This window comes from Pristis pectinata, chromosome 32 (genome assembly GCF_009764475.1).
Source record: "Pristis pectinata isolate sPriPec2 chromosome 32, sPriPec2.1.pri, whole genome shotgun sequence".
NCBI classification, from domain to species: Eukaryota; Metazoa; Chordata; class Chondrichthyes; order Rhinopristiformes; family Pristidae; genus Pristis; species Pristis pectinata.
Window position 1 is genome coordinate 18,776,519 of NC_067436.1, and position 27,452 is coordinate 18,803,970.

Below are 27,452 nucleotides of genomic sequence, written 5' to 3' on the forward strand. Positions count from 1 at the left end.
CATGGAAGTGTTTAGCTTTTGATATTTATTTTCCTGAAGAAAGTATGAAATTGTGATTTATCAATGCTTTTAATCTTCTGGAGTTTGACAAGTGCATCATTAAACTTATGTTGTTGTTGATGGAAAATTCATTAGCCTTCTAAAGATAGGAGTCATGCTTGAACAGTGCCCACTCTGGTGAAGCAGTGGAGGCCAGCTATTGCTCAAGGAAATGTATCGCAGCAATAGTCTGGAGAGGGACAGTCTCCATCAACTCAGTTAGTTGCCTTGAAGTTCCAATGAGCTACACCAAGGGAGTGCTGCATTGCTCAGATGATGCCTTTCAGAGACATTAAACCAAGACAATCACTAGGGAAAGCGTCTCAATAAAAAAAAGCCAAGGTTTGCACAGTTAAACCACCTTTTGGACACAATATACAGATTAAACTGAATTTCAGATGTCAGCCTCAAGTATAATAAAACATTTTGTTTTATTTATTGTCACACATTGTGTACATAAAAGACTTTAGATCAGTGCAAGGTGCAATTTCAGTTTTCAAGCTAGCACTCAGTACAGGCACATCTCCTCATCCTTGGGAACGGGATAACTCCTGTTGGTTGTAATGAAATTGCACACCTTATTGTAACTGCTAGAGTATGATACAGAATAGGCAATTGGTACATTTAACATTTCAAATTGTTATAATCTTTAATTTTAAGAGGAGGAATGTAGAAGTGCAGAGGGGCAGTAAAATGGAATTAGAACAAACTGTTTCATTGAAGACCCCTGTTCGGATGAAACAAATTACTTTGTCACTTCTTCTGTTTCTACACCCTGCGTTAGTATAAAAAGTCTGGCACATTTTTCTGAAATTAAATAAATTACATTTTAGTACCAGAGTGGTTAACATGGAAGATTTGCTGTGTTTTACATATATTGAAGATACTGACAGTATCGGGTTTTAATATCCCATCCCCATGTGTTCAAAGATTTCGTGAAGTAGTTCTACTCCCACCACTATTCAAAGTTAAAAGCAGGGATGTCTCCCACTGTCAAGTAGACATTTATCCCTCAAACATTACCCCATCAAAACCAGATTAGCTGGTCACGATCTTGTTGCTGTCTGTGGGAGCTTGTTGTCCACGAACTGATCTCCACATTTTCCTAAGGAGCAATCCCAACAATGCTTCTCAACACACTGTAAATGAAGACTTTGGGATTTGAAGGTGCTAAATAAACCGGTGCTTGTTTCTGATCTCCAAACTTAAGCCTCTTCCAAAACCTGTCCCAATGGTCTATAGGGCAGTCATGGATTCTGGGATCAGGCAAAGATCAAATCAGCCACAATCTTAAGGAATGGCTGAGCTGATTTGAGAGGCCATAAAACAGGCTCCTGCTCCTGATGTTCCTATGTCTAATGCTATGCAAATCCAGTTCTTTCAGGGCTTCTGCCGAGGAAATTGCATTTTGTTTTATCACCAAATCCTTGTGCTCTCCCTGAAATAGACATCCACAAATTCCTCTGCCAACCTACTAAGGAATTGGGGGTCAGTAAACCCAGCTCACTACTCACACTGTGTATCCAATTTATAGGCTCCAAGGTGGCAATAGATACCTCAGCATGTGTCCATTGTTCCTTCAGAAGTTGAGGCAACAGCACTTGACTTTCACTGCCAGATTCCATCCAGTTGGCTTAACGAAGGGTCAAGGGGGTGGTTTTGCTTTTGTCTTTATTACTAGGTTTAGGCTGGCTCAGCAACCCCCCACGTGCATGTTTCCTTGACTGATGTCTTGCTTGGAAATGGCTGGCGCATTTTTACACATGTGTTTCGAACAAAGATTCCAGCATCCGAAAACTGTTTGTGATTGCTGTGGTAACAAAAACAAACTTGTATCCTGTATAAAGTAAACCAGAAAAAGTACATTTGGAGTCAAATATTAGCACAAAATGTCATTTTAATTTCCCTTCCTTACCCTTTAAGTCAAGCCATTGAGTTATTTTAAACAAACATAGCTCCATACATCCAGACTGTCCACCAGTACTGGTCCTCGCTTTCTACTTAGGCACGGAGTGTTTGTAAGAGCTAAACCTGCTCCATTCCTGCATCCACATCCCTGCATTTTCCAGGAGGAACCACTGGTTGGCAAAGAGGAGTGGGAATGGGTGATTTCCCTCCTCCTCCCCCCAGCCCCACTTCCAACCCCACCCTTTTATAAGATAATGACCAGGAGGACATTCAGTCTATCATACCCATACTGACTTTTTGAAGAGCTAACTAAATAATCCCAAACCCCGACCCTGTGCTACTTCGTTTAGGAAATTGCCGACTGAAAGTTCCTGTTGAACTTATCTTCATCACCCTTTCCAGGCAGTGTGTTCCCAATCACAACTATTCAACACGTTAAAGAGTGTTTTACTCAGGCCATCTCTGGTTTTTCTGGGAATTACATAAATCTATGTTTTCTGGTTAGAAACCCTTCTGGAACTAGAATTAGCCAACTGTATCTCCCACCCTTCTGTTCTGGGTGAGATAGGTTCAGTATAGACCAGAGACTAAAGCTAGTAGCTTCTAACAGTACAGGACCCTATTGGGTCTTGCATTCACCCACAGGGCACCAGGAAGGCCACAACCAATGGTTCTGATGGTAATCCAAGTCTGACATACTTTCCAGAATGCCACATTTCCCATTTCCCCAACCTTTATAATTTGCTATTACAGGAGTACATTCCCTCTACCAAATATCATTTAAACCACAGTTTCTCATGGAGAAGCTGGGGAAAGACTTGTCCATTTGTTGACCCAAGCTAACTCTTGTTACAAAAAACAAGCTGCTGGAGGGACTCAGCAGGTCAGGCAGCATCTGTGGAGGCAAAGGGATAGTCGATATTTCAAGTCAACGCAGAGCCTTGACCCAAAATGTCAGCTATCCCTTTGCCTCCACAGATGCTGTCTAACCCACTGAGTTCCTCTAGCAGCTTATTTCTAACTCTTGTTACCTTTTTCTTTGCCCAGAAACCTCAGCGCTGCGATTTCCGAGAATGTGCAGCCTCCAAGAAAAAGCACAAGAATGACCCTCTGCGCATTGCTACTGGATGCTGTGTCACTGGATCTTTCTGGATAAAGAGACAAGGACAGAACATCATAGCCCACAACACGAGATCAGGCCACAAAGTCTCACTCACGTTTATTCATTCATTGCAGCTGGGTGTTGCTGGTAAAGCTGGCACTTATTACCCATCCCTAACTGAGGGCATTGCTGGCCTAGTCAGAAGGAAATTTGACCACGTTGCTGTGGGTCTGGAATCAAGATACCAAACAAGGTTCCCTTCCCTGAAGGACATTGGAGACCTAGAGGGACTTTTAACAGGAATCCAGTAGCTTCATGGTCACCATTCATGTGATTAGCTTTTTATTCTATACTTATTGAACTGAATTTAATTTCCTCAGATGTCATGGGATTTAAGATCATGACCACAAGTTATTAGTCAAGGCCTCTGGATTACTTCTCCAATAACCTAACCAGTTCCACTTTTTGGGGGACGGGCAGTTCTTTATTTCACATCAGTGCTGTCTGACTCCTGCCCTTCTCCAACATCCCAAGAACACATATAGTTCAAAAGCACAGTGGTTCAAAAGATGACAGTTCTCCACATCTTCTCAAGGGAAATAAATCGTTCCCTTGCAAAGCCCAGATCCAAAATGTTCCAAGGAACAGCCACCTGGCATTGCTACAGTTGTGTGTGAGCCCCAGCAGAGAGCTGCAGTAGGTTGTTCTCCAGTGGTTGCACCCAGCCAAGCCCAACGCTGTCATCCACAATAGCCAATCTCTGGTGCTACTCATATATAAAGAGTAAAGACTCTCACAGCCCATGAGCTGTGACATAGCAGTTTTACAAGAGAATGGGCAGAAGTCAAGATCAGAGCGCGACACATGCCAGGGAGAGCCCACTGTCCAATCCTACCGAACACTTACCTATGGTGACAAATTCATTGTTGTTTAATAACCGTGACACTTCCTCCATTCCTGCCCAGCTGTCACGCTCCAGCACCTGACAACACAAAATGATATTGTGCTGAATCTGGGGTATGGTGACAGAGAGAGGAAGAGGGGGGAAAGCACCCTGTATTCATGTAGCACCTGTATCATAGCAGATTGTCCGAAGGAACAATATGAACAGAGAAAAGGAAAAGTACTGGTGAAGGGTTAAGAGAAGTGGAGAATGTGATTAAACACAAATTGAGAGGAAGATGATGCTTTTTAAGATGGACAGGGATATAAGGAGGTGGAAGAATTACAACGGAGCTGGGGGACAAAAAGGTGTGGTTAGTTTTGGCTAGGCCAGTGAGGATGGAGAGGGTGGACAATATTTGTGTAGAAGACCAGAGTTGAAGTACTGAGTGTTCGAACTGAGCTAGGAATGTCTACAGAGTGGCAGTCCGATGCAGCAGTACACCGTCATAGACAAAGGGATACACACTAACAAATTAAATCAAAGAAATAAATTTCAAGTGACAAAGCCTTGAATGAATCGATTAAATAGGACATTATTTCAGAATTTAGTCCACCACATGTACAATATTAGACAAGTTTATTCTCCTCACTGTTTAGATGTATGGGCTGCAGAGCCAGATGTCCATAACTTACCTGTTCTATGATCTTACAGCTCAGTGGAATGTATGCACCACTAAATACATAGGCCATGTCTCGCGGCACCTTCAAATCATATTCTTCCTCTGTGCGGGGTATCTGACAAGAAATGAGAGATGACGCCAAATGCTCTGATACGGAAAACAAAATACAGTCAAGGTGCAGGGGTGGATGGGATGCATCTTACCACATGTAACCACAATCGCCTGAACATCAGGGGCTATACATAATTATATGTAAAAATTAGCAAACTTATAAATGCAATAATTGCCACACTATTGCAGCTTGAGTTTGGGCAAATTTAAAGTATCAAAGTACTGAAAAGAGAGAGAAAAAAAATCAGAAAATTTGCATTTCACCCATCATGTCCATACCAGTGGATTTGTCACCTTTCTCACTGAACATGCTTCCTGCAATTTTTCTTGTCATCCACTCTCCCTCTTTAGGCATGACATACTGCCTGGCTAGTTCCCCATGTCTGACATCACAGTGAGCCCAATCTATTTTTAGATGTACATCCAGCTGCAGCCAATGAAGAGTACTCAGCAACCTCCTTTCAACCCCAGCAACGGGTCACTGAGATAAGCCATCACTAACTTAGATCAACTAATTCAGGCAGGGCTTATTCGCTGTGTCCGGCACTTATCCTTCTGAATATTATCCCAAATCACCAGCCTATTTGCTTGGGCACCTACCAGGTTCAGCCGCTTGCTCAAAGCTCTGAAATGACTTTTCCTGGCCAGAGATGAGAAGGCATCAGTCAGCTTCCCTGAAAATTAAAACAATTAATTTTAATTAATTGTATAAAACGCAGATAGCCTAGTAATAAAGAGGCACCAGAAACAGGACGCTGAGGCAGCTCAGTACTAGAGATAAAGTACACGTAGTAACAGGACACCAGGAAGGTGATCAAGCTGGTGTCATGCACAGCTCAGCATAGTCCAGGGAGGACATCACCAGTGAAATGAGTAAGAGAATTATATAGGGAGAAGTAATGTAGTAATTATAGGAGACAGCACAGTTAGGGAAAACGACACTGTTCTCTGCAGCAAAGACTCTGTTCCAAAGGCTATGTTGCCTGCCCAGTGCCAGGGCTAAGGATGTCACTTCTGGGTGGGAGGCGGAGGATCCAGTTGTCATGGTCCACAGGCACTAAAAACATAGACAGGACTAGGAAGGAGGTTCTATTAAGGGATTATGAGCAGCAGGCCAAAACTGAAGAGCAGAACCACAAAGATGCTTATCTCCAGATTATTAATTGGGCCACGTGCAAATTTACGGAGTGTAAGTAAACACATGGCTCAAAGTTAACAAGCAAATGCAACAAGTGATCAGGAAGGCAAATGGCACATTGTTTTATTGCGAGAGGGTTGGAGTTTAGAAACAGGGAAGTATTGTTACAATTGTTCAGGATGATACTGGTGAGGCCACACCTGGAGTATTGTGTATAAAACAGACAGGCATTGGAGGTAATCGGAGGGATGGCTGTCCTATGACTAGCAGCTAAAGTAATTAGATCTATATTCTTTGGTGTTTAGAAGGAGGTGACACTATTGAAACACACAAGATCCTGATGGGACATGACAGGATAGATGTTGAGATATTTCCACTAGTGGGAGAATCTCAAATGGAAGAAACATAGCTATAAAATTAAGGGGTGGTCACTTAAAACGGAGGTGCATAGGAACTTCTCACAGAGGGTGGTAAATCTCTGGGATTCTTTAGTCTGGAGGGTTGTTGAGGCTAGATCATTGGGATCTAGAGGAAGTAGACATGTTTCTTAAAAATCAGGAAATTTAGGACCAAGTGGGACCGGCGTAGAAGAGATGAGGCCTGACCCAGATCAACCATGATCATATTGAATGGTGGGACAGGCTTGAGGAGCCAAATGGCCAACTCCTGCTCCTATTTTCATATGTTCTTTTTTTCTTATAATTTCCTTTCTTTGATGCCAATTGTTGTTATCAAGGCACCCTCTGCTAACTTAGTGCGTGCCCAGCCCTCTTGGATCAGCCTAGATAGAGAGTTGGAAGGCTGTTTCATCACGCAAAGCACCACAGTCAAGCTCAATACTGTTCTCCCTGACTCCTACAGTAAACACTGAGCAAAAGAAAGGACTTGGATCTCAACAGAACCATTGACAACTGCTGCATGTCTCAAAGGAGAAGTTAACAGCCAAAAAATCCGTAATCACTGTTGTAGGAAATACGGCAACCATGATCAACTATGCAGTCACGATCAGGTATCTACTTTAGTGGTGTTGGCCAAGGGATAAATATTTACTAGGACATCTCCCCTGCTCTTCTTAGAAAGAGTGCTGTGGGATCTTTTACATCCACCCAGAGGGCAGATTCGGCATCCCATCAACAATGCAGCACACCCTCTGTACTGTATACAAGTATCAGCCTGGATAACAGGTTCAGTTGCTGCAATGGGACAGAACTCAGGATGACCTGATACAAAAGTACCATCAAAAGCTGGCACCGTAAGAAACAGGAATCCAACATCATGTAAGAAATCTATCTTCATTGCTCTCAGAATTAGATAACACATTCCAAGAGCCTGACTGATCTCTGTTGTGAAATGTAATCACACTGAGTAGGCACGGAAGTATTAAACATGATGGGGAAGAAACCACATAAAAGTTTCAGTTTTCAAGAATCAGATACTTCTTTCACTGTCCCATTATAATAATCATAGATTCATCAAAATTTACTGCAAATACATCAGACATACAGCCCATTGTGTTGACACTGGATGAAAATGAGCCATTAAGACTAATCCCAGTCCCCCTCTCTCAGTCTGTATCTTACAGCATGTGAAGTATGCATCCGGGTACCTTATAAATGCGACAAGGCTTTCTGCCTTCACTACCCTTTCAGGCTGCGAGTTCCAGTCCTGCATCACTCACTGGAGAAAAAAAACTATTCTGCAACTCCCAACTAGTTACTTAAACAGTTACCTTCAAATTCCTTCTTCCTAAATGCTTACCCAGGTTGGGGGAAAAATAGAACTCAGAATTTCCCGCATATTATGTTACTGAATGAACTTGAGCTCTGAGATGAACGTTTACATTTTAATGGCTCCTTACCGACGGCTTTGTCTGTCACCAGCTTCCCCATGGTGCTCTCCACCGCAGTCAGCGTTTCTCCGGATTGCTGCTCTGTCAGCAATCCGATTTGTTTCAGGTTGGCGAATGTCAGGATATGCTCGTATCCATAGCTCTGGGGATACATGTGTACCAAGTTACAGATTAGGACAGCAAATAACAGTGGCCAGTCAAATGGAAGTTGCTGTTAGATGCAATGATCTTTATCAGTGACAAAACCTGCAGCAAAGATAAACTCATCAAAAGTCCTGCTAAAGCTTCAGCATTGTATAATTAGATGAAGCGGTCACTAACTGATAGAATATACCAGAAGTCACATTCTAAAAGTTCCCATTCATAAACCACCCATCACAGGCCAATTTATGAAATCAAGTTTCATTCTGTTATATGAAGACATCAGTAAGCTGGTGCACATTTTCACCATGTCACAGCGATCAATAATGGATGGAAGCCGAGGCTGGCTGTACAGTAACTCAGCATTTGCTCCAATCACATTAAGGCTGGATTGTGTATCAGATCACAATGTCAGTTTCATTGCTGTGTGGACAATGTGTCCATCAATCACAACTTCCAGCTGTGGGTGTCAATTTCATCTAATGTTGACTGTGTCAATTAAGTGAATAGAGGTGCCTGTTGAGTGATATGTGGCACAGAGTTAGTAGCATTAACTGTCACCAGTTCCACATGGTTCTGACTAATGTAATTTCAGCACTGCACCAACCTGGCCACCTGAATCAGCTTCTACTGCACTACCTTACAGCACTGAAGTCTCCAGAGGAACTAAGGCATATCAGTGAGGGGCATTTCCCCATCATCACTCTTAGGAAAGACAGATGTACTCCAGAGACAGTGACTGTAATCCTCACTGACCGCACTGGCTGAGAGCCTGCCTTCTTTCTCCTGGCACATCCTATATCCTTTTTCTCACTGCTTTACCTCTTGGTCCACCTTCTCCCAACTTTCACCTGCTTTCTCCCTGCCTTCTCAACCCCCTTCCTCACTCTGTCCTTCCTCTGCCCTCTTTCCCTTCCCTTTCTAACCCCTTTTTCCCTGCCCTTTTCTCCTATCCTCTCTAAGCCCTTCCCCAGTCGCCCCTTGCCCTCTCTTTCTCCCTTTTCTAATCCGTTCCTCAATCTCTCCTCTCACCCACTCCCCACCATACACAGTCTCTCTCCCTGCCTTCCCATCTTCACCTGCACAGAAGGGATTTTCTCCAGACAGTTGAAATGATCCTAAAATCACCAAGGAAAGGCTAGTGGCTTAGCCCTGTCTGTTTAGCATTCTTCACTCAATCTACAGCACCAAAAGGAGTTTTAGTAGAGAGTAATCTTATCTTTCGAATCAGAGAGTTGAAGGTTCGTCCACCTCCAGAGATGTGAGCAGTAGGATTGTAGAGACAAGACCCACCATAATCCTCCCAATGCTGCCCAGAGTCCCAGAACAGAAAAGTCCCAAGAGTTCACACCCACAAATGTTCCTGTAACAGTAGTGCTTTCTTTTGCTTACCTGCAGATACTGTGTTTTCAACGATCGATAATCTTTGGAAATCAAGCCTGATGGAAAATACAAACACACGAGAAGTTGATCAGAAAAGAACTGATAACGCTGAAATTCTGATTCAAAGTCCGGCAACACTTAGCAAACCTCTGAAGTGAAATGGTAACATTTCAAAGAAAATCTAATTCTTGACAAGTCCACGTCTGGAACAACAGAGAATTTAAAAGGTGTGTTCAGTATTCCAATGAGTTGCACAGTGAATAGGGAGAAACTATTTTCAATGTTGCACAAGTTTGTGTACAATATTACACAAATTGAGGTTAACTGGTGGTAAAATAACAGAGAGGGATGAGAAGATATGATTTTTTTAAAAAATGCAGCAAGTTGTTATAATGTTAGAAAAAGGTGCACACCATATTGCCCCTCGAGACTTCTCCCCTATTTTACAAGATCACCACATTTCACTTTTCTGCTCAATCTTCACACCCGAAAATTTCCTTCTTATTTTCTGCATAGGCAATCCCAGGAAGTGAGCAAAGGGGGCAAGGAGTTAAGGGGAGGGGGAAATTGGAGGCAGGGACTGAAGCAGGGAAGGGATCAGGATCAGAAGGGAGAAGATGGGGGCAAGATTGGGTATGGTTGTGCCTGCGTGTGCATGTAGAGAGAGCATATGTGCACCTTGCCTCACCGCACCCCCTCTCATGGAATGACTTGTGAAGGTTTCAGACTCACCACTTTCCGTCAGAGAAAGTAGACACATCAACCGAAGACTCTCAAAGGGAGAAATCTGAAAAATCAAGTCAGGAGAGAGCAGAAACAATGGCAGAGGGTGGGCAATGTTAGCACACAGAGGATTTACAATGCAAAGTGCCGAGAGCAGAAGTCTGTCATTCTCTGCTAGTGTTTTCTTTTCCTTAACATTCAACCAAAAACATACTTGCTAAAGTGGCCCCCCCCCCCCCACTTGTGTGAGATCTTTTCAATCACTATGTTTAAGAGACATTTAGACTTTAAGTAAGGTAGAGAAGGATATGGACCTAATGCAGGCAAATGGGATTACTGCAGATGGGCACAAAGGCCGGCATGGACATGGTGGGCCGAAGGGCCATTTCTGTGCTGTACGATTCTATTTCTCCGTTGAACAGTATGCACTTGGTGCAATGGCTGAAGGAAAATCACAGCCTGATTCTGGTCTCTCCGGATGTGCAAAAGGACACTTACCAGCAGGGACTGCCAATTAACCAGCAGGAATGGGAACCCACTCTTATTTTTCCTCACCACCGGAAGCCAATTTTGTTGGTACATGAGCATTAATAACTCATGACGGAGCAAGACACAAATCTAGGATTCCCCCTCCTCCCTGAAACTACGAAGCAAGTGGTGCATCAATGATCTTGTACACCAAGTTGTTAGCAAAGTCTTAGCACACCCTCCACTGGTAGTCTCGACTAAAATGACAATTACAGATAGTCCATAAACAAGTCCTTATGACTATTTAAGATAGAAATAAGGTGATTTTTTTCTCTCTTGGTGGGTTGAGATTTTCCAGAACTCTCTTCCTCAAAGGCAGCAAAGCATATTTTTAAAGGAGAGATCGATAGATTCTTAATAAGCAAGAGGCTGATGAAAGGTTACCGGGGGTAAATGGGAATGCAGAGTTCAGGTTATGATCTGATCAGCCATGATCTCATGAAATGGTTGAACAGGCTTGAGGGGCCAAGTGGGCTACTCCTGATTTGTATGTTACTTAACTGAGAAATGAACATCATCAGCAGCGTATGCCTGGGACAGTTCAGTTTTAATGTGCCCCAACTGTGAAACGACAGGCCCTGCACTGGCGTCTGTTCAATCTGACTGATGTCTTTTCCAATTCCTTTACAGAATGATCACCCACAATTTCACATACTCATTACATTTGTTACATTGATAACTTCCTACTATCCAGGCACAATTCCTGTTTTAACGGGGTAACCCAATCCTCTGAACTTCCAAGTGACTGTGGAACAGAAACCTCGAGCCAAAGCTATGCCAAGCCTCATACCTCCTGAGCTGTAAAACAGGCACACCTAAACAGTTTAACTTCAATTTGCCTACACTGGGTGACGGAGTGATCTCAAACCACATATACTGGTTCACATACCTGCCTGTTAATGTGCTCCTCAATACAGCTGGTGCTCTCTCTGATCTCAAACCCATCCAACAGTGCTGAGGAGGAGAAGTCAATCAGTGAACAGAACATTAACTGAAAACACACTGAAGAACTACAGCAATTTGATGTGAACAAAACTCAAATTAGCCTTTGGAACATGCGTTCAGGAATGATTTCCAGGCGACACAACACATGACCAAAGACGCTTCCTACCCTCTCGTTAGCTCCCAAACATTACCTGTTTTGTACATTCATCTCTAGGATCTGGGTGTTGCTGACAAGGACAGCATTTATTGCCTATTCCTTTGAAATGAGACACCCCTGACAATGAAAGTTGCCACTCTTGGGGAGAAAACATTTATCATCGTCGAGTGAATTTTATAAAATCAGTAAATTCTGACAAAAACAAGTTCTTGCACATCCAAATCCCAGTTTTCCTCTTTGCAATCAGGCTTTCATGAAGTGCTTCAGCAGAATGATCTTCTGTAACGGAACTTATGCAGGCATTGTGCCACCACCTCAAACTCATTCTTCCCAGGAAGCTCCACACTGTGGAAGTTCTCAGTATCCAGTCCCATTTACAGCTTCAGGCTTTCCACATTCCAGCTTCTTCTTACTGATTCTTCACTTACCCAATTTCCCTCCTACTCTGCATCACTCTGCTGGACCCTGGGGCTTCACCCACAATGAAAAGACTGGTCTGTATGAGCACAGACAGCTCCTCGGTTTGAATCATACCGTGCTCAGACTTCAGCAGCTCCTGAAAGTCCTGCTTTGTTTTCTTCTTCATAATCGACTCACAGGCTCCAATATCTGTGAGGAAAAGGAACAAGACATTTTAATCTGCGAGTCTACAGAATTTATTTACATTTTAACCCAAACCTAGTTGGATTTTGGGGGCTGGAAGGGTTGGGGAAAGGGAGGGAGTAAGCAATGACTATAATATCAGTGTATGGTGATAATATAGCCAGAAGGGAGAAGGCTAGGTAATTCCACTGTCAATGAACCTTGGTGAGTACGCCAGGACTGAACATCTAGAGTCACAACTGCCTCCTGAATATACATACACACACACACCATACATTACATCCCAAATTACTCACACATTTTATTCCAAGTTGCTGTTTCCTCAAAGAAATCTAACCAATTTGCAATTGGATGAATCTATAGTACAGGCCTCTGTCTTCTCCCTTGTGTGCAGGATGTCTAATGATTTTAGAGTCATAAAGCAATACAGCACAGATACAGGCCCTTCAGCCCAACCAGTCCATGCCGACCATGGTGCCCACCCAGCTAGCCCCAATTTCCTGCATTCAGCCCATATCCCTCCAAGCTCTGCCTCTCCATGTACCTATCCAAGTGCTTCTTAAATGATACCGTTGTACCTGCGTTAACCACTTCCTCTGGCAGCTCATTCCATATACGCACCACCCTCTGCGTGAAAAAGTTGCCCCTTGGATCTCTTTTAAATTTTTCCCCTTTCATCCTAAATCTATACCCCCTAGTTTTGGACTCCCCTACCCTGGGGAAAAGACTGTTACCATCCACCTTATCTACGCCTCTCTTAATTTTAAACACTTCTCTAAGGTCACCCCTCGTTCTCCTACATTCCAAGCAATGAAGACCTAGCTTGGCCAACCTCCCTCTATAACTCTTTGAAGAAATCAAATTACTCGATTTATTTGTACTTCAATATCTAGGAAAGCAATGGCACTAGGAGATATTACTGTACCTGTCCGGTTTCTCACTCCTTTTAAATGCTTTTAAAATTCCTAGGTTAAGAGCTCAACATATATTAGGGAGTGGTAATTAAAGAAAGTGCTTGCATTTCTATTTCCCAGGGTGTACCAAAGCACTCCACATGTCCTAAATCACTTTGAAATGCGACTGAAATGTGGCAAACCCAGTAGCCATTTTTTTTTGGACCAGAAGACCCCACTATTAGAAGAGGTATAAATGATCAACTGAGACCGTTTCTATGGTTTTGGCTGCTTGTTTTTGCACTAGTGCTGTCAGATCATTAAAGCACAGATGGCAGACGGAGCCTCAGCTGAAGGTTACACCCCTGACAATGCAGCAGTGGAGATACTGGCCTTATTTTGTGCTCTGTTTACAAAGAGGACTGAACCTGCAACCCTAGTACTCAAGTGCATGAATGGCACCAACAATTAACCACCGAAGCACAGTGTTCCTGTACATCACAAGATGCCCGGTCTTAGGTACTTACGAAGACTCAGTAATCGATGCTCTTGCTTCAAGCTCTTTAGTTCTTGAGAAACAAAATCTTTCATTTGTTTAATGTCCATCCCTTGGCGTTTCTGTGTGGAACAACAAACCAAGCTCATTCACAGCCTTACCTATGCTCGCCTTTCCTTTTCCCAGTTTTTCAGCTTATCTTCTGAAGGGGCTTTTTCTTGCTGGGATATCACTCACACACATATAGTGGGGTCTTTCATTGACACTGCTTCTGGTCTGGCAACAAATCCATTCTCTTCTTTTCAAATTTGTCACCAAACTCCGAGACCTAGGACTCAACACCTCCCTCTGTAACTGGATCCTTGACTTTCTAACAAACAGACCGCAATCAGTGAGGATAGGCAGCAATACCTCCGGCACGATTATTCTCAACACTGGTGCCCCACAAGGCTGCGTCCTCAGCCCTCTACTTTGCTCCCTATACACTCACGACTGTGTGGCCAGATTCTGCTCTAACTCCATCTAAAAGTTTGCAGATGATACCACCGTTGTAGGCCGTATCTCAAACAGCGATGAGTCAGAGTACAGGAAGGAGATAGAGAGCTTAGTGGAATGGTGTCATGACAACAACCTTTTCCTCAATGTCAACAAAAGAGCTGATCATTGACTTCAGGAAAGGGGGCAGTGTACATGCACCTGTCTACATCAATGGTGCTGAGGTCGAGAGGGTTGAGAGCTTCAAGTTCCTGGGAGTGAACATCACCAACAGCCTCTCCTGGTTAAATCACGGAGACGCCACAGCCAAGAAAGCTCACCAGCGCCTCTACTTCCTCAGGAGGCTAAAGAAATTTGGTCTTTCCCCTTTGACTCTCACCAACTTTTACCAATGCACCACAGAAAGCATCCTATCTGGATGTATCAAGGCTTGGTACGGCAACTGCTCTGCCCAGGACTGCAAGAAACTGCAGAGAGTTGTGGACACAGCCCAGCGCATCATGGACACCAGCCTCCCCTCCTTGGGGTATGTCTTTACCTCTCATTGTCTTGGCAAAGCAGCATAATCAAAGACCCTACCCACCCAGGCCATTTTCTCCTCTTCCATTGGGTAGAAGATACAGGAGCCTGAGGGCACGTACCACCAGACTTAAGGACAGCTTCTACCCCACTGTGATAAGGCTATTGAATGGTTCCCTTATACAATAAGATGGACTATGATTTCACGATCTACCTTGTTGTGACCTTGCACCTTATTGCACTACACTTTCTCCCTAGCTGTGACACTTTACTCTGTAATGTTATTGTTTTTACCTGTACTACCTCAGTGCACTCTGTACTAACCCAATGTAACTGTACTGTGTAATGAATTGACCTGTACGATCGATGTGCAAGACAAGTTTTTCACTGTACCTCAGTACAAGTGACAATAATAAACCAATACCAAATCCTATCTGCCCTCTCCCAAATCTTCACTTCTGGTCTCTTCTTCATCCCAGATTCCACATCCACAGCAGTTCAAGGCAGCTCATCACCACCTTCTCCAAGGAAGAAGAGATAAACTAGGAATGTCCCAAGGTCATGAAAGGTGAATGAAGATCTGTGTTCTTGCTGTTGTGATTTTGTTACATTTTGTGAACCACTTTTTCACCAAGTTCCTGAAGAACGGAATCTGTCTACATCAAACTTTAATGCATTCCTGAAGAGAATGGCACTGCAGCACTTTTGCATCTCAAGCACCAAAACATTTAGATTTTGACAGTGTAAAATGCAAGCTGCTCGCCTCCTCAGTGTGGGTGGCTGTGCTTCCAGCAGACCGTGCTCTAAGGTACAGAACTCTCTCACTAGACGACTTTCCTATTCTTCCTTAACATGCTCCTTAAATCCTACTCCCAATTGCAATCCCACTCTGCTATTATTGGACTAGTATGTGACTTTGTCAAATTTTATTTGAGAACAGAGATGTGAAGCTGCAGGCGTGAACCTTGCCACTGTCCCAATCCTGGCCTCACCTCACCTCACCTCCATAAACTCCCTCTCTCTCCACCAGGTCTCCCTATACAGCATTCAAGCTATTGAAATAATAACTTATAACTAGCAGGAGCTAACTAATACTGAATAATTGGATCAGTGTCAATCTGAGAAGAAGGTTCCCAGAATTGGACAGGTATAAAACGTCCACCTGCTTGTAGCAAGCACCTTCTCTTGGCAGTATAGTTGACACTAGCAACCCCAATTAAGGGGTCGAGTGGGAATAAATTAGCATTCCGGTTGGAATGGTTAGTTTGTTTTTTTTTTATTACATCTGCCTCAGTTTCAATAGTTTGAATTCTGTGTCTGCAGTTATCATTAATTTTCCCAAACTTACCCCAACTTGAAAGTCAGAGTGAACCTTTAATTGTGTTAGGCAATGTTGAAAACAAGTCGATGAATGTTGACTGCCTGCCTTTCTCTACGGATGCTGCCTGGCCTGCTGAGTTCCTCCAGCATCATCGTGTTTTTTCATCTAGGTTCCAGCATCGGCAGTCCTTTGTTTCTCTACTAGCTGTATCTTTGTCATCCATTCCAGCAAAGGTCACTGGACAATGAATCCTAACTAAACTTCCACCTTCCTCTGCTTAAGGCACTCAATGTTACTCAATGGATGCCAAGAATCCAATTACCTGCTCTGCTGCACTCAGGATTTGAAAGGATGCCGATAAGTCACTGACTTATCTTGAGAGGTGTTAATCCACATTTTTTGGTGCATTTGGTTCCAAAGGAACACCTTTAATTGCTAACACAATACTGTTCATAAATGCAAAAGCTTCCTCCCGCTCTCTTCCACTGATACTCACATCATACTGCTTTTGGAGCCTTCTTGCTTTCTGACTCAAGAACCCAAACACGTTGGAGAAATGTTCATTCCGAATCTCTCTGAAAACCTGTAAAAATCAGCAACAGGTGTAAATCAAAGATCCACTTTCTGGCTGAGAGTTGAAAATACATGATAGAGTATAAAGACATTCCACTCAATCACCCACTGATCACAAGACCCAAACTTGTCCAGCCAAAAGGTGACAGTGTTTAGAGAGACTGCCAGAGCAGAGAGTAGAAGTGGATATAAGAGATGATCTAGTGAGTTTCAGAAGGGACATGGTGAACGAATTAATTAAAGGGATTGGTCTCATGAAAAGGTTTTTGGGACCAGTACCACTCTTCAAAAAACACAATCCTCACTGAAGCAGCTATCAATTCAGTTCCCTTTTGAGTACACCTACACAGTTACTGATTACTCCTTTGGTATTGGTTTAATATCAACTTAAACCAACATAACTAGAGGTAAACTACCATCGGCTCTGTCCAATTCTGTCAAAATGTAACTTTTGCAGAGCAGAACGGTAATCTGTAACTTGACCATCCCCACCCCCCTTCACCCATCTCCATTCTCCCAGAAGTTAAAAAGAGCAAGAATATGACACCGTGGTTGAAAGCCAGTCTGGCTTTTAGAGCAGTCCAGATGAAGGATCTCAATGGTCCATTTCCCTCCACAGATGCTGCCTGACCCATTGAGTTCCTCCAGCAGCTTGGATTTTGCTCTACCTTTTAGAGCTATTGGGGTGCATTCCATGAAACACCAAAATTTGCTGATACCAACAAATCAGAATTTTCTCAGTGATGTAACACCATCAAGAACATTCCTTTCTAAACCTTGATGCAGACAAAATCCAATCGGGACAAAACCAGCAAGCAAGAAATTACAAACAGGACAGAGTTGCCTGGCTGCACTTTGGACAAGTTCAACAGAGGTATTGCTGAACCATAAATTTCCAGTCTAATTCAAAGGTTAAAAAGCCATTGCTTCTTTATCAAATGCTTGGTTTGTTATGAAGTCTGTAGTGGTTGTGTTAGCTTCATGATCATTTAAAGCTTTCTCTCACCTTGTCCTGAGAGTTCAGTAACACTTTCACACTTTTATCTGATGATGTTACCTCAGAGCCAAAGTCCACACTCCCTGAAATTCATCAAGATATGATTCCAGTTAACTTATCAGAAAGGCAGAGTTGTTCTGTGTATCAAGACACCATGAAACAGAGACTGTCAGGTGAAAAGTAGAACTCCTCATCCTCCTATCCAGTCTGAAGGTATAACAACAGCACAATCTGAAATTAATTCCATTCAGTCACCCAGTATTCTGCCTGTGTCCCTCTGAGGAAACACTGACCTGGGCCATGATACAATTCTCTGTCCACCCAAATCACCACCTCATTCGCAAAGTTTAATACCCCATTCAGCTACACTGGCTCAGTGGGTAGCACTCAAGCTCACAACTTTCTGATAGAGGTGAAGTTTGACGAGAGATGAGCAGAAATCTAGGCACTGCTCTGTCAGAGGTATCATCCTTTGGACAAGATCTTAAACTGAGGCTCAAGCCCGTCCACTCACCCTCGATATTCTGACATTTTGATTCTTCATCTAACATCACTAAAACGTATTATTTGGTCATTATTTAACTGAAAAGGACATGATAGTCTGCATAGCCCATGGCCCAGTCCTGCATCTCCCCATTACCTAAACGTGGACCTTCTGGCATTGAGTCAAAGAATCAGGAGTGAGGCCTCTGGGAAACAGTTACACTTGTTGATGGGATATCCTCACCCATGGTGAAGCTCAGAGGCAAAGGTGAAGTACGTCTTGCTTCTTTCTTAATCTAAGTAGCCATTTATCATTATCTTCTTGGTCTTCTTCTATCACACACATTACTCAATTAGTACCTTGTACCATTGTACTCAAAAAGGCAACTGCATGCCTTTCACAGGTGGTGAGGTTCAGGCTCTAACCCACTGCACAACCAATCCCTTCTTTCCTCTGTGAGGAAAGGACAGAACCTTCCCAGTTGCAGTGAGCTCACAGCTAACAATGGAACACAGCACACAGTATGGGAGAAAGTCACTTACCACATTTAATTCGGAATACATCATCCACAAGTCCCTCATACACAACTTGTGAGCACATGGGGGTGACATAATCCACATCTGCAAAGAAAGCACAAGTGCTTGAATGTGAAGCCTGCCCGGTAATAATGGCTAATGGAGCTTCAGATACTCTGATTGGCAGGAAGATATACTCTGTAAATTGCATTATACCCATAGCACAGTGGGTAAAGGCACTGCCCTAGGAACAACCAATCTGCTGGAGAAACTCAGCAGGTCGAGCAACATCTGTTGGGGGGGAGAAATGAGTTGTCCATGTTTTGGGTCAAACCCCTGCATCAGGACTCATCATGAAACGTTGACAATCTTTTGCCCTCACAGATGCTGCTCAACCTGCCAAGTTTCTCTAGCAGATTGTTTGTTGCTCCAGATTTCAGCGTCTACAGTCACTTCTGTCTCCATGGTAAGGAACAATCTCAGGAAGACTGTAGGCCTGCATGATACTTCAGTCAGAAAGGTAGTACGTACATCACAACTGTCATCAGCATCCATGAGGAAAATGGAAGCAGGAGTCTACCATCAGCCAGCACCAGTGTGTCCGAGGCCAAATAGCTTACTCCTGCTTCCATTTTTGATGTTCTTGGCTGTGATGTCAAGATTTCATGGGTGGAAATCAGTTAACTTTTCTTTGGGTGTTGTGTTGTTTGTCACTGATTCTGAAGTAAGACCATGAGTCTTTCTAGTCTAGTGTTGGGATATGTACAGAGATGGCTGATTAGACCAATCATGAATCAAAAGTTCTTTTCACACATGTGAAAGAGGCCCACTTACAGTCACAGGCTGAATCCCAGAGGCTGACCCACAGCAGAAGAGTCCTGCTTCTTGACTTGTCTCTTGTGCCTCAGCCTACGTACAAGGTGTTAACAGGTAGAGAAGCCACAAGACCAACAGGTGGGTGGGCAGGTCTACACTGATACTGGGGCTCTCTGCAGGCCAAGCACAGGACTACCTTAGTTACCAGAAAGCGTGAGCATTAGAGACTAAAGATTCGCCAGAAATTCAAGATTCATCAGTGGCTTTTAAGCTGCAGCGGGAGTGCAAGCAGGGGTTTTGATCTGCTGTGATTCTGTGCAATCTAAACAACGTCATCATAGTTTGTACGTTACGTTGCTGCACCTCGGTCAATGAAGAAAACTCGACCAATCTCGGCCTGCCGTGGCTTCATTTCACTTTCCGCGTCCTCCACAATTTCTTTCCACAGCTTGTAGGTCATCTAAACCAAAGAGAACTGGTGAGTGTGAAAATGGGGCAGGAAGAATATAACAAGGAACAGCACATGCAAGGAGTGGAGAGAAAGAGCAAATGAGAGCTCTCGAGTGAAAGTGAGAGAAGAAAATGGAGGATAAGAGTAAGAGATGATAGTGAGTGAGCAAGGAATCAAGACAGAGAAAAAAAGTGGAAAAGAGAACAAGAGTCCTATATACAATGCATGCAGGAGTGAGCAACATATAAAATAATCAGAAGCCAACACAGTCACTCTTATATTTTTGGTAAGAATTTGTGCCCATCAAAATGAGCAACGTGTTCTGGGAACCTGTTGTCATCAGTTCAATATTGACTACAGACAGAGAATTTCCCTCTGCACTATCCCAAAATACTGCCAAGATGGGGACAGCACAGATTAGAAACTGTGTGAAGCTTCCTTTACCCTGTTCTGGTAAAGAATGCCAAAGCAGGACAACACAGGTTAGATGCAAACTAAAGCTCTCCGTACTCTGCCCGAAATTCATACCATTTGCACAGTAATATGGCAATTGTCCATTTTCTATGTTACCCTGAAGCCTCTTTGACATTAACTGACTTAAGCCTGGTATATGTGTGAACCTGTGCACACTAGGATCCAAACAGAGATTATGAAACCTTTCCTTACTGCTGCTCATGGCGAGGCTACAAATGCTATTGGCTGTTGATGATGCACTTGCTTTTGCAGTTGACTTGCCCACTGCTCTATCCAGTGAATCCCCTGACTCATTGTCACACATCCTGGCATCCGAGCTGATTGAAGAACAATGAAGAATCCTTGTCACCAATACAAGGCCTTTTGCTGGACTGGCTAGGAATGCATTGGTGAAAGATCTGCATTCAATGCTGTCAACTAATAATCAGAAGGCAGAGATTTCATGGCCCACTTTAAAGACTTGAATACATAATTTAAATTGACACTTCAGTCCCGGTTTAATTCTGATGTCCTGGGATTAGATGTTGCTGAGGACTGGGCAGTAATACTTTACCTCTGGGACCTGAATGCTAACAGAACAATGTCTGCAAGACCAACACTGAACAAATCTTAATTAGCCTCACTAGCCCAAGTACAATGTTCACAAGATGAATGGACGTATGTAATTCTATTTGCCCATCTTATGATATCCCTTGTACAAGGGGTCTGGAGGTGATCCAGTGCACACACTTTGGTTAATAATTCATTCTAATTTCATGTTCCATTACCTTTGCACACCGACCGATCCCGTAACTCTTGGAGAATGGTCCAAACAGGGAGTGCAACACGTGCAAAGCCTTTGCCACTGTACAGATCCACCGATGATCACCCTCCTGAGTGAAATAAAAGTTGTCAGATTCTGCAACAGGTGTGCACCAAGCTCAGTAGCCATTCTAAAGCGTGACCCTAGAACGTGCCATATATTCTCTGTCCTTCACTGCCTGGACAGAGCAGTAGGCCTCTTCCTAGTAGAATTAATAATACAGAAGCTCACTAGACAGTGTGGCTGGAAGAAAGAGGTGCCCTTCCCTGTGGGGCATTGAAGCCAATCTGGCAGTTTTCGCCTTCACTCATGTCAGCTACAGGATTTGCCGAGAATTATTTCATGGCCTGAACTCTAGACTTCTCAATTTCTAGCCCTGGTACCACAACCTTTACACTGTGCTAGACTTGGCACCCTTGTTTCTGGCACAGGAGGTTCAGTGTTCAAGTTCTCCTCTTGGAACTACAGCACAAATACAATCTGTCAAGTGGATGTAAGAGATTGGAGAGCATTACCTAGAGAGCAAGAGAGTTCTCCCCAGTAGTCGAGAGAAGCTGGATAAACAGACGAAGGAGAAACCATAGAGGGTTTGGTGAAGGGGTGAGATGGAGAGGGGTGGGAGGAGGCTCATGTGAAGCATAAAGCACCAGCAAATTGCTGGTTTCAGGACTATTTAATCTCTGAGTACTGGCCTTCATACTATTTGTGATTTAATAATCCATCATAACAGGACAGACAAAACAAAATAGTTTTAAAATCTTTGATTCTCCTTTAAGGTGCTCCTGGAAGCCTACCGCCTCCTGCCCTACATGACAACCTTTTTGAAAGCACTCACGTGAAGCACCTCAGGACACTTCACTGCATTAAAAGCTCTAGGCAAATAAACTGTGGAGACAGGAGCAAAGAGTACCAAACACACTGCTCACCAAAAAATAGTCACGGAAAAACTCAGGCAACTCCATGCTTATGATGTCATCGTCCAGGGGGAGTAGGTAAAAGGACCACTCATCAAATGTCACATCTGCTAAACAAGGCATAAAATGATTAAAAAATGTTTAAAAAAATCAACTGTAGGTTAGAACATACAACAGTACACCACAGGAACAGGCCCTTTGGCCCATGACATTGTGGCGAACTAATAAAACTAATAACTAAATGCCTTACTAAACTAGTCCCTTCTGTGTACACAATGCCCACATCCCTCCATTCTCTGCACATCCATGTGCCTATCCAAAAGCCTCCTAAACACCTCTATCGTATCTGCCTCCACCACCACCCCTGGCAGCACATTCCAGGCACCCACTACTCTCTGTGTAAAAAAACTTGCCCCCCACATCTCATTTTGATTGTTTCCTAATTTCCGAGTACTCACAGAGTCACAGAGTAATAGCAAGCCAGATCCTTTTTTTGAATTTCACCCTTGAATGGTCAATTTTCTATAGTTTTGCAAGCAAATCAAAGACAAAGGCAGGATGACAGGGCAGGGGAAGCAGACACCATTCAGACCACAATTTTCAAGTTGCACATTTAGTCCCTCAACTGGAATCTGCCGTGGCAAACAAGTCACATTGTACATTCATCTTCTGACCAGAGGGACTGTGGCATTATACATGTAGGAATAGGGATTGAAATAAATCCCTATTATTTGCATGCAATTCTGGTCACCTCACTATAGGAAGGATGTCGAGGCTTTAGAGAGGGTACAGAGGAGGTTTACTAGGATGCTGTCTGGATTAGAGGGCATGTGCTATCAGGAGAGGTTGGACAAACTTGGACTCTTTTCTCTGGAGCGGTGGAGGCTGAGGGGTGATCTGTTGGAAGTGTATAAAATTATGAAGGGCATAGATAGGGTGGACAAGCAATATCTTTTTCCCACTATTGAGTGATCCAATACCAGAGTGCGTGCATTTAAGGTGAGAGGGGGTAGGTTCAGAACAGACGTGAGGGGTACACTTTTTACTGAGAGAGTGGTGGAAGCCTGCAATGCATTGCCTGATAGGGTGGTGGACGCAAATTCAGTGGGGGCTTTTAAGAGGAGCTTGGATGGGCACATGAATGAGAGGAAAATAGAGGGATATAGGCATTCTGTAGGTAAGAGGGATATAGGCATTCTGTAGGTAGGAGGGAACAGCTTTGTCAGCACAACATTGTGGGCCGAAGGGCCTGTTCTATGCTGTACTGTTCTATGAAAGTAGAAATGTTAACAAGTAGCTGATGTACACTCTCTGTTTATTGTCACCTCTGGCTCCATTGAATCACTTTCCCTGGGTCACCTGATGCTAATAACTGAAACACAAGGACAGCCGAACTTGGCCTTGGTTTAACATATCATCTGGAAGATCGCACCTCCTCAGCATGGCACGAGATTAAGTGCTTAAAGGAGATACAAAACTGGAACCCAAAGATTTCTTTCCCAGCACCACCCACTTGGCCATCAAAACATTTAGAGAAACAATTAGCGTTTACCTCCAAAGATGCCTTCCTCCTCCAGCACTGTCTCACACATATAGAACTGAAAAACATGGACATTGGTTACAATACATTTCCATTGCCACATGCACAACAATTTCACACACTGTATATTAGTACTGGATCCAATTACTGTCAGGTATTCTCTCTCTCTAGATGTGGGTGTTGCTGGACATCTCTTAGCTATCCCTGGGAATAATGCCAGTGTGCTGTTGCTTTGAACTCCATAGTCTACAGTAGTGGTGCTCCCACTGTTGTTGAACCACAATAATTACTGTGCTTGCATTAATCTGCTGCCCTTGCCCTTGGCTGATGAAGGTTACAGGTCTGGGGACTGCTGTTTAAGAAACCCTAGTGTGTTGAAGGATACTGCATAGGGTTAGGCTGCCAGTCAAGAGTGAAGATCACAATGCAAGTCCCAGGTCAGTCAATCCTGATGACCAAATTCTGGGGTGACTGAGATTAGACTCGGACATGCAATTTGTGTGTAACTATCCTCCACTCATTGCATCTTCCTGGAGAAATCATTGTTTATATTGGCAGTTTAAACAGACTCCATGAGGGAATTGATGGCAGTGGGCCCCACCAGTATTATCACCATCACACTGAAGGCACCCACCAGGGGCTACCTGATCCTCAAAACAAACACGGAATTCAGGCAGGGACAACCAGGAGAATAACCACGCAACCTGAGCCTTCTTTCAGCAGCAAAGATCCATTGTCTGGATCTTGTGAAAGTGCCTTTGGTTTCACTCACTGTGATTCTAACAGAGTAATGGAGCTAACAGGTCAGTGACTGGAGGCTGGACCAACACCCCTCACAAGAAACTGGAGCAGAGTGGAATTGTGCCATCACCTCACTTGAAGTCAGTCCCTTTAAAAACCTTAGCAAGAATCTGGCTGAGTTTCTCCTGAACTGCACTCCTCACAATGGGGTAGATTCACTCACAGTGCAAACCCCAATTAAATCTCCAATATGGCTTCTTTCAATGGTACTGTTGATAAATTGACGCGAGCTTACAGACTGAACCACCTGGCACTTATGTGACCACAGGAGCATCATGATCGAACCCTAATCCTGCTGGCACCCTGTTTTTATACTTTACAGTTAGTTTCACCAGCAGGAATCCCAACTTCTGAGTCTGCAGATTGTGGGTTTATCTCTTACTTCACAGTTAGAGCACAAAGTTCCAGGCTGAAGCTTCAGTGCGATACTGAGGGTTCCTGCACTGTCATTCAGATGAGCATCATACTGGACTTAAATAGTCTCGGATGCAAGAAAAGGAATAGCCATATTTCAGGAATATTCACTGCAACTGTAGCACTTTATTCTGCACTGTGTTACTGCTTTTCACTGTACCACCTCAATGCACTATGTAATGAAATGATCTGTATGGATAGCATGCAAAATAAAAATTTTTCACTGCACCTCAGTACATGTGACAATAATAAAACAATTTACCAACATATTTCCTCAATCAACATCACAAAACCCTGTTAATCTGATCAGCATCACACAATGGTGGCTGCTTCATTAGTGGTAAATTGTTTTGTGAGATGCTGAGGATGTGAAAGGTGCTACAGAAATGCTTTCAAACTCCTGTTCCGGCAAGTCAACACCTGCTGGTAATTTAATGCCAACCCCAGTCAGTACGTATATTTGTTTTCCTATCAAGTCATTCTCTGCTCCAACCTTCTTCACCCAATACAGTCGCCATCCTGCCTATTCACCTTCTGAGGAGTGAATATGATTTTGTATTTGCGCAGCCTGCCATCACCTTTATCTGCGTTGACAATCTCTGAAAGAAAAAATACACGATTTTGTTAACATTTACCAAGTAGTGCAATGCTCCAATCAAACTGAGAAAAAATATAAACAAATGCAGGGGAAAAAGCTTGTTGTGCAATTGGATTTTTCTGGCCTGTTAATCAATCATGGGTCAGATGAGACTTTAATCCATGCTCTCCGGTGAATGCTGTCTTTCCCCATCTTGAGCTGAGGGATAATTTCATCGTCAATGATTCAGAACAGAATTTCTAGGTGTTGAAGTTTTGCCATTTGAGGAAGCTGTATAAACTGTATTCCCTACATTACAGCACAGCAGAACTAATTCACAGTGAAGCAACGTGAAATGCAACTCCTTTTCAATGCAGCAGTGACTACATTTCAAAAGCACTCGGCTGCAAAGCCCCTTAGAAGGTGATGGTGAAAGGCAGCAAGTACTCTTTTCTTCCAGGCCAGGCTACAAAACAACAGTGTACAATTCTGTATAACAAGTGTGCCTTCTCATTTGACAATTTTGGCTTTCCTTCTGTTCTCTCTGCAAATGTGGACATGTACTGCAGCAACCTAACACAAGTCAGCAATGAATACAATGGGTAAAATGTAAACACCATGGTTGGTGCGTTGCTCACTAACATGCTGCTCCCCCCTGTGGCTACTTGTGGAATCAAAACTCATCCTCCAAGTGAGCTCCCAAACTCAAAGGACTCCACCAAACCTCCCAGGTGCTTTCCTGCCGACTGTGAAAGAAAACCTAATCGCTTCAGAACACCGTGCAATGGGCTAGTGGCCAGCTCCAGCTCCAAGAATGATACAAAATTGTCATGAAAACAGGAGGGGGTAGGAGGGAATTTTGTTTTAAAGCTTCTCTCCTGGTTTCTTGACAGCAAAATGGCAGCATTCCAGCAACATGACGACTGCAGCTAACAGCTTCCATCAAGAAGCTCAAGTGTTTAGGATGAGGTTGGTTTACAAGGGCCAGACCACAGACTGAAACCTGGGATCTTCTGAATCTATTTTAAGTTTAATTTGATCAGCACTTTGCCCCAACTTTTTCCACCAACATATTCTTACCTGCTACATGCTTCACACTTGAAATCCGAGGACGGACAAGAAAACACAATCTGCCAAAGAAAAGGTGGATACGACACATCAAGTAAAGATTCAGGATTTGAGAGTCACAGTAATACAGAATATTAAAAAAAAGCAGGCCCTTCGGCCCAACTCATCCACGCTGACCAAGATATCTATCTGAGCTAGTCCCATTTGTCTATGTTTGGCTCATATCCCTCTAGTCTTTTCTATCCATGTACCTGCCCAAATGTCTTTTAAACATTGTAATCATATGCACCTCTACACTTCCTCTGGTAACTCGTTCCATATACCCTCCACCCTCTGTGTGAAAAACTTGCCCCCTTGGGTCCCCTTTAAATTTTTCCCCTCTAACCTTAAATCTATGCCCTGTTTAGATGCCCCTATCCTGGGAAAAAGACTGACCGTTCACCTTATCTATCCCCTCTTGATTTTATAAACCTCTATAAGGTCACCCCTCACTGTGGTCTCACCAATAACTTGTACAGTTGCAACATGACATCCTAACTCCTGTACTCAAATGCTGTAATCAAACAACTTCTTCTCCACTCTGTCTACCTGCGTCACCACTTTCAGGGAACTATGTATCTGTACCCCTAGTTCTCTCAGTTCTACAACACTCTCCAAGCTCCTACTATTTACTGTGCAAGTCCAGTCCTGGTTTAACTTCCCAAAATGCAACATCTCGCACTTATCCGAGTTAAATTCCATCTGCCATTCCTTGGCCTTAAGTCTCCGAAAGAACATCTGGTGTGAAGCTTCGTTGGTGATCTACCTCACACCATGAGGGATAACTAGAAGGCAGTGTCCCATCACTGACTAATAAACAAAGCTGCCACCACCCCAACCACAGCCTCCCCAACCACCTACAAGCACCCACTACCCCATACTCACTGATCACTGACTCCCTGAACCAGCTTATTTTCCAGTTTGTACAGCTTCTCCACATCGTGTTGCTGCAAAACAGAGAAACAGTAATCAGCCATTCTGTCCTTCGCTGCCTGCAGGGTTTCAGCAAACAGTGCCCCACCTTCCCACTGGACTCAGTCCTGAATTCAACAATTGCAGATAATGTTATTC

General features: G+C 43.5%; 1 protein-coding gene across 4 annotated transcripts in view; it reads right to left on the reverse strand.

Annotated features, from left to right (window-relative positions):
* Positions 1-450: 450 nt before the first annotated feature.
* vps33b (VPS33B late endosome and lysosome associated) overlaps positions 451-27,452 on the reverse strand; it is a 29,794-nt gene continuing 2,792 nt past the window's right edge. The window contains exons 3-24 of one of the 4 annotated variants that reach the window (XR_007958486.1): positions 27,267-27,328; positions 26,355-26,404; positions 25,229-25,296; positions 23,495-23,540; positions 21,955-22,052; positions 20,994-21,098; positions 19,665-19,761; positions 18,513-18,590; positions 17,496-17,569; positions 16,413-16,499; positions 13,613-13,703; positions 12,124-12,198; positions 11,377-11,441; positions 9,969-10,023; positions 9,246-9,292; positions 7,722-7,854; positions 5,326-5,399; positions 4,628-4,729; positions 3,956-4,031; positions 2,979-3,095; positions 1,596-1,876; positions 488-846 (exon numbers count right to left, since the gene is read on the reverse strand). Coding sequence is in view for 2 of the 4 variants with exons in the window: in XM_052042653.1 (XP_051898613.1) it covers positions 1,797-1,876; positions 2,979-3,095; positions 3,956-4,031; positions 4,628-4,729; positions 5,326-5,399; positions 7,722-7,854; positions 9,246-9,292; positions 9,969-10,023; positions 11,377-11,441; positions 12,124-12,198; positions 13,613-13,703; positions 16,413-16,499; positions 17,496-17,569; positions 18,513-18,590; positions 19,665-19,761; positions 20,994-21,098; positions 21,955-22,052; positions 23,495-23,540; positions 25,229-25,296; positions 26,355-26,404; positions 27,267-27,328 (1,680 nt within the window). In the remaining 2 variants the exon portion in view is untranslated. Of the gene's footprint in view, positions 1,877-2,978; positions 3,096-3,955; positions 4,032-4,627; positions 4,730-5,325; positions 5,400-7,721; positions 7,855-9,245; positions 9,293-9,968; positions 10,024-11,376; positions 11,442-12,123; positions 12,199-13,612; positions 13,704-16,412; positions 16,500-17,495; positions 17,570-18,512; positions 18,591-19,664; positions 19,762-20,993; positions 21,099-21,954; positions 22,053-23,494; positions 23,541-25,228; positions 25,297-26,354; positions 26,405-27,266; positions 27,329-27,452 lie in introns of all 4 variants that reach the window. The other 3 variants (XR_007958487.1, XM_052042654.1, XM_052042653.1) reach the window with 3 other exon arrangements.